Source organism: Platichthys flesus, chromosome 4, assembly GCF_949316205.1.
Source record: "Platichthys flesus chromosome 4, fPlaFle2.1, whole genome shotgun sequence".
Lineage (NCBI taxonomy): Eukaryota > Metazoa > Chordata > Actinopteri > Pleuronectiformes > Pleuronectidae > Platichthys > Platichthys flesus.
The window spans coordinates 9,837,561-9,849,635 of NC_084948.1; the positions used below are offsets into that span (position 1 = coordinate 9,837,561).

At 39.2% G+C, this 12,075-nt stretch overlaps 1 protein-coding gene across 2 annotated transcripts in view; it reads right to left on the reverse strand.

Annotated features, from left to right (window-relative positions):
• Window positions 1–12,075, reverse strand: part of LOC133952181 (seizure protein 6 homolog) — a 162,974-nt gene that overhangs the window by 80,331 nt on the left and 70,568 nt on the right. For both annotated transcript variants that reach the window (XM_062386517.1, XM_062386516.1), the window contains one exon: window positions 5,906–6,039. In XM_062386517.1, the coding sequence (XP_062242501.1) occupies window positions 5,906–6,039 (134 nt within the window). The remainder of the gene's footprint in view (window positions 1–5,905; window positions 6,040–12,075) is intronic.

A 12,075-nucleotide genomic window follows, 5' to 3' on the forward strand; every position in this document is an offset into this window, starting at 1 on the left:
TTCCAAACCAAATAGCTTTAATGCCTTGTGTTGCAGTGACTCAAATGTGACTGCACCTTAAACTAACTACAAAGTGACCCAAATGGGTACCAAGCACAAAGCAACTGTCTTGGTTACTTTCAGACAATCACAGTCAAGACAGTAACAATATTTTGATGTCATGAAACTGTAAAAAATATAAAAATATATCTTATCTTATCTTTTCCAGATGATTTAACTTGAAACATGAAGGATCAAAATATCCTTAAGCCATGACTGGAAATAGAAATAACTTAAAAAGTCACACTGCTGTGTCATTCATCTGTGAAACACAGTCTTTCAATTAAAACAGACATGGTTGTTTAAACATGCATGTTATTTCTGACCACTTAAGAGGTTGTTGTCAGCATCTTGATCATGACATAGAAGCACAGTATCTATGTTTCTGCTGAACCTTAGTTGAAGAGACACTTTGGATCCTGGTTTGTGTGGGATTTTTCCAGTTTCAAGCATAGAGTCCCAAGTCCTTACAAATAACTATATAACACTAAATATTCTCTGCTTTTTGCCACAATTTATGACTAACCTCAGGCCTCAGACTTGGACTGTCGAATCTGCTTCTATAATCCCTCAATTCCCCTGAGTTGGAGATATAAGAGCTTTACTGTACCGCTCCCGCTGCAGGTTTTCTTAAATGGTAAAAGGGTCAAAACTATACCCAGTAATCCCTCTTATCACAGTCCTGCATCACAGTAAAATCTTGCTTATCTTGTATAAAGAGACAATCAAATTAGGTACCTGTGATTTGCCAGGGCTAATAAAGACCTTTGAAGTAGATTAATGAGTGTGATTTCTTGATAAGACAAATTAGAAGCTATCTCGTAGTATATTGAAAGCTCAGACTGACCTCCCTGGGCGTCTGCCATCTCTGATGCAGCTCCAACATTTAGAATCCACATAACCAAGAAAGGAACTCAATTCAATTAAGGTAAAAGAAGCTGATAGACATTTTAGCCAAGGCACATTTAAAGAGGTCCGTACACAAACTAAAGGAACAGACAGATAATCCATGGGCAATTAATTTACCGCTGCAGCATCTGCGGAGTCGCTTTTTTTCACTGGAGTCCCTTTTAATAATGGATGTAAACTGCAGAGGAGAGAGAACTGCATATATATAACACCTGAGTTGAACAAATTCAATAAATATATATATATATATATATATATATATTCAGATATCTGATATTTACCTCCTCTTTTTCCCACTCACCTTTCTTTATCCTCTCCTCCCTGTTCCATCCCCCACTTGTCCTCTTTCTGCTCCTCATTGGATCTGGATGTCCTCCCCTTCTTTTAACATACTTTCCTTACCTCTTCACCTCTTCTCAATCTTTTGCTTCACCGTTCTTTTTCTTGTCTCTCCCCCGATTGATTTTCTTCTCACCACCGTTCCCAATCTTCTCCACTCTCATTCACTGGCTTTCAACTCATCACATTTTCGCCAATTCTACTCATTTTATTTTACCCAAGGGTGTGATTTCACCTGGGGAATGAGGGTTTATTGTGGTCTGATGATCAGATCCAACCCAATTTTGTTTCATTTCATTCCTTCAGTCTGACACTTTGGTAATTTCAGCCCGTTCCCCATTTTGTTTTGCCCAAATCAATCAGTAGTGAGTGATCTTACCATCAATCTGTTTTCCTGAGAATAATGGTTGGACAACCCTGTGACCAGACAGGAAGGCAACCATAGGACAATTTGGCAAAACTCAAGATTATATTTAACAACATGTTTATAAATCCAATGACAACTATTGTATAATGTCTGCATATGGTAATTGCACTATCATGTGGTGATTTGTCCTTTTGATTGGTTGCTAACTGTCAAAAGATCTTACACGAAAGTGTGAAAGTTGAAGGAGACAAGCATGCTGCCAATCTTTCATTGTGTCCATGACAGACAATGATGGACAACCAACATTGAGATATAAGCTGTCAGTGCATTGTGTCTGGAGGAAACTGAGTGGGTCAGAACTGCAAAACTAATGAAAAGACTTCCTGAATTCCTTCTCTGAAGATGATCTCTGGATGTTGTGGCCTGTATAGGTATTTAACTTGGCATTACTTAGTCTACCCATTCTTACAACAAATCTCCATTACTACCTGTGCCCTGTCAGTAATTGTGGGATGGTTAAGGTTCAGGGAGGATCATAGTTCATAGCACATACACTTAAAGTATATGGTTATGGTTTAATTGGTTTCCATGTGGAACAAGGACTAGTTTACAAACGTTTGGGCTATGTGAGAAGATGTTGGCCCTATTCCTAATCTGGGAATCTGAAAGTGTTCAAAACATGTGGGTAGTATAGGTACAATTCTAGTAGATGCATGATCTAAGGCAAGAGGAAGTTTGTCCCTTCCAGCTCTGGTCTAGTATTAGCTTCTTATTAATGGCTGGTAATCAGAACACACATCAAACACTACCAGTCCCTAAGAGGAGCATTTGATGTGAGCATTTTCAAGCCCATATGTCTTCCGGACAATATCCCTGTTAATAAGACTCAGTTTCTTCTTTCCTTTTTGATTTCTTTGCTCATCATGTATTTCCATCCTAATTTCTATTTGGCCTCAACCACTTCTCTAGTCCTTTCACTTTCTGTTTATCTGTCACCGTTTTCCGCTTCCTTTCTTTTCCTTTTCCTTCCTCTCCACATCAGTGACAAGAAGCAGCTGGGAGACATCATTGACGATGATTTGCAACCTCATATTCATTTTTTATCCTAAATATATTGGGCCAGGCATCTGGAGGTTCAGCAGCGTAATGGCCATTGTATATTTTATGAGCAGCAGGAAGCAAAGCTCTTGGAGTTAATCATGTGAATGAGGGTTTTCAGGTGCAGACAAGGGCACTACTTAAATCATCACGTAGGCCTCCCCAAAAAGGTCAGCTGCTTTAAAATGACACTGAATGTCCTAGAGTGAATAGAGTGGCTGTAATCATTTGGAGCACCTGTCATTGTCTACAGGCCAGACAACATTTGTGGAGGTGACACTGGACACCTCCACTGCACTTCCATAGCAGCTATATGCTGGTGTAAGCTATTCCTTGGTGTATCGGACCCCTTTATTTTTGCTCACAAAGTTGTAGATTTAATTATAAAGGGGTATCAATCTACATCAAACAAACCACAATTACAAGGCGAAGCAACTATTTGTTGATTTTGTAAATGTAGTAAAAGTAAAAAAAAAACGTTGAAACTTTCACAACCCTTTGGCAACTAACATTTTTAAATAGTCTTAGGTCATGTGTCACACCTCAGGTTCAGGACTCAATAGAATTACTCAGAGAAAATGATTGCAAATTTCCAAACAGTTCAGCTTTATCAAGGCTCAGCAGGTAGGACCAGGCAAGGGCAAACAGGAAGCAAATTAATTACATGGGCAATGGTTGGGAACAAGCCAGGAGAGGAAACAGTCAAAAGGCAAAAGGAGATGGCATAATGTTGTGTTGAAAATAATACAATCCAGCAGAGAATGAGTAGAAACACGCCAGTATTGTATAAATACTATCTGCACATTTGGGAATTGGGAAGAGGTGGCTAGCTAAAGGGTGGGAAAGCCAGGGTCACTCCAGTGCAGTGCAAGTGGCCATCACACAGTCTACAACAACAGGAGACTTATTGATATGGAAATGGAAGGCAGACAAGGAATGGATGCATGAATGAACTGTGACAGTCATGTTCATATGAGTAGGTTTTCATCATGGACCTCTCTGCATTCAACCCTCCCTCTGGCCCCTTCACTGTTCCGCTGAGAAGCCTCTGCTACAGCATAATGCTGCCAGTAGCATGATTCAGTGTTAACCAGGTGATGAGCAGTGCCTCATGATCACCAGACATAGTTTTTGGATTTCTGCCCAAAGATGTTTTGTCTCATCAGTCTAGAGAATATTTTTCCTCAGGCTAGATCCTTTAAATGCCACCTGGTAAATACCAAGCAAAGTGGCTTCCTTCTCACTTGATTGGTGGAGTGCTGCTGAGATGGTCATCATCTCTGTTGAGGAATATCAAGGTCTTTTCAAGTGACCAGTAGACTGACCAAAGCCCTTCTTGTTCTGTTACTCAGTGTGGCAGGATGGCTAATGGGAAGAAATTCCAAGTTTTCCAGATGGTTTTATAGCATTGTTCCACAGCAAAGAGTCTGACTACTTGAGGGAACATTCTTAAATAATGTTTTCACTTAAAGACTAACTAAATGATCGTGAATTAACAGTTGTGCAATTCAGTTCAAAGCAGTTTCAGTTATTTGTTGGATTTTTTTTAAAACCATGCCTCTATTTCAAACTGCTCTGTCATATGAATAATTCAATACCATAAATATGTAACAAGATGCACAACACCTTAAGTTGGGAATTTTGTATGCCAAGCATATAGTGTATGTGCGTATTTCTGTTCATAGTTTACCAGCTATGTCATGTGCAAATCAATTGTAATCAATCTATCTGTCCTGTCCCCATTCAATACTTAATGGGGACAGGACATATCATAAACCCAAGACTCTTATCAGAGTACGCTGAATAAACGATAAACACGATCAAAAATCCTGATAACAAACTATATGCTAAATATGGAAAGTAGATACTATTTACGATAACTACAAAGCTAACTGTGAGAGTGAATACAAGATTGAAGCAAGAGAAAACACTGTGTGGAGATCAAGTTAGGGAAGTACGTCATACTGCATTGTGCAAGTGGTCCATACAGAGCTTTGCACATTCACAGGAAGGAGAGAAGTCCTCATTCTGAATATGTGTTTTCTGCAGGGGCACTGCTTTACACTGCTTGACATGTTTAGGAAAATGTCTTCATCTCTTCAATAACACAAAACCAGACAATAAATACGGATGTTACTCTGGTTTTATGAATGCAGGATGACCACCTGTCTTTCTATACACTCTCCACCCAGATGTCTTTTCTGTCTTCATGCCTTGAAGGCGCTACTGTATGGTTTGGTAGCATACATGCTTTATTTTTGAATTTCCCTTTTCTGTATGTAGTGTAAGCTTCTGTTTCACTTTCAAAATAATGGTTAGGTGAACAGTATGCACAGCAACGTCAAATTTTATATGAAGTTGTATAATTATTCATTATTGTTTTGGTTTCCTTTTTTTTATTCAAATCAAGTTTGCGGCCTTGTGGCAATCCCAGTACTGGTTCACACCCCAGGGTTTTGCAAACTACTATCTAGAGGTGAGATTTACTTTGTTTTGTACAATTCTTTTCATCACCTCCTCTCTCAGCTACGCGTGATAAGTGTGAGTATGTGGAGGCTGATATAAGGGAGACTGGAAAGGAGGAGCTTTTGGAGAGCCAGGAGCCTCTGTCATTCTGACACACTTCCTATCCTTTGTTTCCTTTTGAGTTGGGAATCTGGTTTACCAATTTTTGGTTTGTTTAGTTTTTTCACTTAGAGTTATTATTCATTCAGGTGCTTTTCCAGATCCTTTGCTGTTAACATATCTTTTTATCGGTTGATCAAACATTGTTTTTTTCTTTGTCCATAACATTTACAGAGTTACAAATTTGATCCTAAGTGCAAAAATGTTGTATTTTCGTTCCTGTTTATATTAAGTTTATATGTCGTCTATTGAATTAAATTTGTTTGAATTTCTTGAGAAATAATACAGAGATCTTGATGATTCAGACTGATATCCATGAGTGTGTGCTTTTTACTAAAGCTTGATTAAATGTAAGGGGGCTCTTAGGCCTTGTCATGTGCACTACTGAGTGCAATTTTGGTTGATTAATAAAGTGAATGATTATGGTAGTATATAGAGTATAAGAGTTGTAATTAAAATCCATATGCAACTTTTTGTCGTGGGTATCAGGAGAAGAACTGGATTAATGGAAGTAAGTCTGGTTCTTACCTGGACCTCCACTCCATAGCCCGTATAGACAGTGATGATGTAGCTGCAGTCCATAGTGGAGTGAAAGGCCAAGCTGGACTGTGGTGGAGCCTCTATGTATCCTTCTGGGCCCGTCAGGTTCAGTTGGCAGGGAACTGCAAGGACAAACACAGCAGCAAAGAGATTACTGTAATGGAAGCAGTAAGGACACACACACACAGATGCTAGTACTCCATTCATCGCCAACTATACAAGAAAAGGCAGCAATCTTAGGCTGTTTATGACTGGAGCTCTTTCCTGATAAATGTATACATGGCAATAATGAATGCTTCCTGAAACAGCCCTGAGACCAAATCCCAACAACAGTTGTCTGTTTCTCTAAACCATGACCCTGATATTCTACTGACCATAATGTGTTGTGTAACACCAAATATTACATTTAAATCCCTCGTAACAACATTCTGACAACAGCAAAATTATCAGTGTATTATTTCTGGCAAACTATTAATATTATCAATTTATACATGTGGTGGTCAGAACTGGCAGACAGACATGGAATGTCCTGCGTCTGTAAAGTGGTGTACACATGATATTTATGATATGTCTGCCTTGCTTGGCGCCTTCAAATCAAATTAGGGATAACAGGCTTAATATGCTGTATGATTGTAAATCCCATATAAAAACATTGCTTCAATTGGATTGGCCTATTGTTTATGTTTTTCATCTTGCTAGGGGCTGCAGCCGAGGCTGAAGACACATAACACTCAAATCAAATTGAGCCATTTACAACTGTATTAAAACTCCCTCTATCACTTTCTGCTGCAACTTCTTGGATGTTTGACTTTGTTTTAGGTCTGGACAATGCAGCTCAGTCTGCACGACTTGTGGAAATTCAAAGAAAGATTTCCAAAACAAAAGTTGGATTATCTTGTCTTTGGTATTGCTTTTCCGCAAATGGAACCACCATGTCAGTCAACAAAATTGGACACTAACAAAGAATATTTAATTATTAATAAACTCATTTTATACCCTGCTCCTGGCAATCTTCTGCTGTGAGAAAAAATGCCCATGGTTTAACAGTTTGTGGAGCTCTGTTGCTTACAGGAAAACCAGGTGCATGTATAGTTGAGTGATAACAAGGTTACAAGGGTTAAACATACCTTTTTGCAATTAAGCAGTAAGGAGAATAAATACGGCAGCCACCTACATTAAGTTATTCATTCACCACTACTCTAATTAACACAGTCCACGGTTGACATGTGCTTGATCTAGTTATAAGAAGCTTGAGTGAGTGAATGGGCAAGAGAGGAAACAGAAGAGAGGAAGAAACTTGGGAATGCAGTGGTTGAGACGGAAACACAGAGAGTAATCTGAGTGGAAGTGATTTAAGATGTGAAGAAAAAAAATCAGCTGACCTGAAATCTCAATAAATATACTTCTATTTAAAGGACCCATTGTTTGCCCATTTTACCACAGTTGATATGGATCCTTGGGGTCTTAATGAAATGTCTGTAACATATTTTGGTCAAAATACCACAGGGATCATTTAAAAAGCCCCTTTTTACCCTGTCAAAAACAGCCCTCCTCAGATTGACATGTTTTGAGTGCCCCGCCCCCCTCTCCCCCTCTCCCCCTCACCCCTCCTCCCTCCTTCACGAAATGCAAGTGCCCAGATTTTTAGCTATGCATTACCTCTGTAGAAATATGGCTACTGGAGACGAAGGGTTTATATTTCTGGTTGGTTTCTTGGAGTTTATCCCAGTCTGATACTGTTTTCCTTTATCAGATTACTTATCTGTGCATGACCTATCATGTGTGTACTGTTTTTGATTCTACTTTTGCTCCCGTGAATTTCTCTGTATCTGAGTCTCAGTTCTTACCAGAGTTGTTACACTATGGTAATATACATTAGTTAGAAGATAACATAAACGTCTGATGCAGCTTGAACTTTGCAACAGTAGCCGAGAGAAATATGGAGATAATAACCGTCTTTCTTCATTGCTGCTTCAGGATATACTACTGCTGGATGTAAGCTGCCGTGTACTACCGTCTCTGCCAGCATTTCTTGCTGTTGTGGTCAGCCAAAAGTAACACAATATGTTTCCCAGAATGTCCTGCTTGCCAAAAACTCTGGTCCTGTCAGATCATCAGATGCCATCCCTACCTGTTATTGTGTTCAGCATGGTTGTCCTTGGAAACACAAACTGGAATATGACCCATCTATAATAAAATTGTCTACAAGCAATTGGAATGAAGTCATTCATGTTCCTGCAAATATGCTCTAATTTGGTACAAAAAGGACATGGTGATTCAATGGTTAACGACTGCAAAGTGTAACAATTACATCCACATGGGAGGAATTGCAACATTTCAGTTGGATAATGTGTGCATTCTAAATATACCTTTCTATATATCAGTTTATATGATTAAAGATTCTGGAATCGCATTTTCTGGGATTAAAAGTAATTGAGACTGTGAAAGGAAAGGTTTGACAGTGAAGGACAGTGGACTTGTCTGAGAGAAATAGATCAGGAGTATATAGCCAACATGAACCCATTGAGAAATGAAACAGAAGTTGAAGGAAGACATCCTCCAACTTTGACTTGCTCAAACTTCATTTGGATTTAGCAGAGAGTGCTGCTTGTCTGTACTTTGTACATGCTGTCTCGCTGCACACTGATGAGCTGATAAATTAAGCTACTCCCTTCTTGCTCTTCCTACAAAGTCCACCAAGGGATCACCAGCCTGATATTTATTTTCCCCGTCCGCTCTCTTAATTTCAAGGTGTTATGCTGGAATCGCTGTTTGGACCTCTTGATTAAGGGTTGGTGATGCAGCAATGCTGTTGTAATTTATTTCAGCCCCTTGGCTGTGTGGTGGTGTGAGATGCAAAAAGATACAATATTAGTTTAGTGTGTGGAGACAGCACGAGTGCACTCAAAAGAGAAAAACATCCTTTGATGAAGTCTCGATAGAGAAAGAGGACTGCTGTGTCTGTATCTCAGTTTTGGAAGTATCCTCATAATAAATATTTGAAGATGACATTTCATGGGTAGATATTTCTAATACAAATATTTAATAAAATATATATATAAAGTACATATTCAAGGTTAGAGGCCCCTTCATCATCATATTGTTACAATGATAGAACAGGTTATGGACCAGTTATGGTTAAAAATATATATATATATATATATTTTGACATGAAAACTATTATAACATGAAATATTTCATGTAATGAAGGTTTACAGGTGACACCATTTCTCACATCATGTAGAGAAGTCTGTGCCCCTCAAGCTGATCAGTCAGAAAGGATGCTACCTCCAGGAGTTCACTCATCTGTCTTCTTATCACAATGTCATCCTACATGCTAATTAACAATCTCGCCATGTCTCAACCCAGGCATGAAGAAGACTTTATCAGATTGTGTAATTGAGCCATGTTAATTAAATTACGAATAACGTAACAAAATATAGGAACTTATTACGTTATAATGTGAGAATATCTTTCAATAACAATCAACATTTTACTTTAAACTGTGATTCGGACATATGTGTTTCTCAATGTCATAGCAGCAATAAGACACTGTATGGAACACAAAAGGATCCACACTTTTTTTATGGCAAAAGCAGCTGGCAGGAGGCATCATTTTTCCCTGTTCTTCAAATGTTCAGATCTTCAAGGTCACTGTGACCTCTCAATGAGCCTCATTCACAAGAGTGCGTCTGCACAGATCTGAGCTTAAACCCTGCCTATGAACGTTCGATGCACAAAGCTGGGGTTCATCAAAATGTTGTTACCTAAATTTGTTTGTAAGCTACAAGGACTTTCATTCCCACACACACGCTTTGATACAGGACACACAGCCAAATGTGGGGCTTCCCCAGGCGGAGCTGCAGTGCTAACTCACCATGCCTTAAAGTAGTGAGATTAATGATGGTAAGTTAAAATGCCTTTTTTCAAAATGTATACTGAATGAGAAATAATTCACTTCTCCATATGGGTCTATCCTAATATTTCTGAAGCAAATGACACACAGAGAGATATTCATACGATTGTTTATATGCGAGGACAAACATGAAATGTTTCAGTGTTTTTCAATATTTTCTATTCCCTATTTCATTCTCCTGTTTCCTTGTCTTTTCTGGTCTGCGATTTGTTTCCTGCCATCAACTTTGATGTCAGTTATTTATTTTTTACTTGTACCCCTGTCGGTTTCCCGTAGGGGACATTCACCGCCTGTTATAGGCCCAGGCTTAACTTCTTTATAAACATGTTCACTCCGGAGGACACACTACAGAAAATTGTGCCCTTTGTGGCTTCCACCTCCTACACAACCTGCTGTTGTGAAATTGTCATGTTTTTTCCTTTTGGGGCCATCTCTTATACCTAAACAGATGTCCGTATGTAGAGACATAGAGGCGTGGCAGTATGCTAATAACAGATAGAGGACATGCACTTACTCAATTTAGAATAGACAAACACAAGGTGGTGAGGACAATATTGGCTGAAGAGTACGTGTCATGATGTGTCATGAGGCGGCAATTTTGCCCAGGCACTTAATTTGTGCAGCGTGTAAGAACATTTCTGCGGACAAATTAGTGAATGAGACCTAAAGTCTGTTGTCGGAGCAGATTACTCAATGATGTCAGATAATGTCAGAGCAACAATTTAGGACCGGAAAAGCCCATGTTTAGGAAGAGGAAGCGGTATCTTTATTTATATAACCTCAAAGATTTACTGATGAAAAATCAGTGGTCAATGGTGACCTCATATGTGTCTGGAATAGAGTGTACAGTATGTGGTGTGAAACTGCATTGGTTGGTGGAGACATACAACTGCAGGGTGCCCATTTAAGCTTTTAGCTTTATTCAACTTTTGAGACAACTGTAATACCTGTTGATATTGGCATATACATCACTGCTGATTATAAAGAGAAGCGGTAAAGATCAAGGAAGTGTTGAGTTTAAAAACACCAGCCAAGTCAATGAGCATGCCACTGACTGTGAACACATAAATCAGTAGTAGTCATGATTACTCAGCGATAACAGTTAAGTCAAAACATCTTTGATCATGTAAGTTGATTTATCTAGAATCGAACTCAAGGCTACAAAGCCGGTTGCGGACCTGCATTACCAAATAGAGGTGTGTGTGTGTGTATGGGGGGGGGGGGGGGGGGGTAGTATGTTAAAGTCTTGGCCATTTAGAGGCATTTTATAATTCACAGTAAGCTCAACAACATGATAGAATTGGTGTGATGAAAAAATATGAAAGAGCAAATAACATGTCAAATCTATTCTTTAATTATCCATTTGAAGCAGGCTCCTTTTGTTTGACCTTTGAAGGACTGTCTGATAGGGTCATACTGTTCAGTACTGCTGCTGCGAGGCCTCTGAGAGAGGACACCTGGAGCGTACAACCTGAACGGACGGCTATTGCTCCCTGCGATGTCCTCTCTTGGCCTGAACTGAATAGGCTGAAGAGTCACCGTCTCTGCACAGTCAAGAAGATCCAGTGCAGCTCGTGGACAGTGCTTAATGATTTACAGAACGGGTCCTCCAGGGAACAATTCAAGCTTGGCAGTAGCGGTCTGGCTTCATGTTGAAATTAATTACTCCATTGAGAAATGAAAAAACGTTTTTTCTAGATTTCTTTCAGTTTTGATAACACCCCCCACCCACACGAACACACTTCCCCCAAACAAAGCACATGGCTTCCCACAAACACAATAGCAGTTTGTATTTCACATTAAAGACATGCAGAATTTGAATCTAATGCGGTGCAGTTTATACTCCCTGGACACTCCATTAGGAACACTATACTAATGTATTTTCTCCCTTTGCTCTTTGAGTTTTCGCTTTGTCCTGCTCTACTACATCCCAAAGGTTCAACTGGATTCGCTTGAAGGGTCACAAGTTTTAAATTAATTAACATCTAGGAGTATCCTTAGAAGTTTATAAACAGAGGCCACAGAGAGACTCTGCAAAAATCTGCAGTTTCAGAAATAATCAAATCAGCTTATCTGGAACAAACAATCATGTCACAGTCAAATTCATTGAGATCACACATCTTGGTCTCCACTTTAATGTGATGTTGAATGTGTCCACAAACCGAAGCTCCTGCAGGATTTGATGCTGCCACTATACCACCACTATATAATTGTCTTGTAATTGCCTGAAAATGCAGGTATA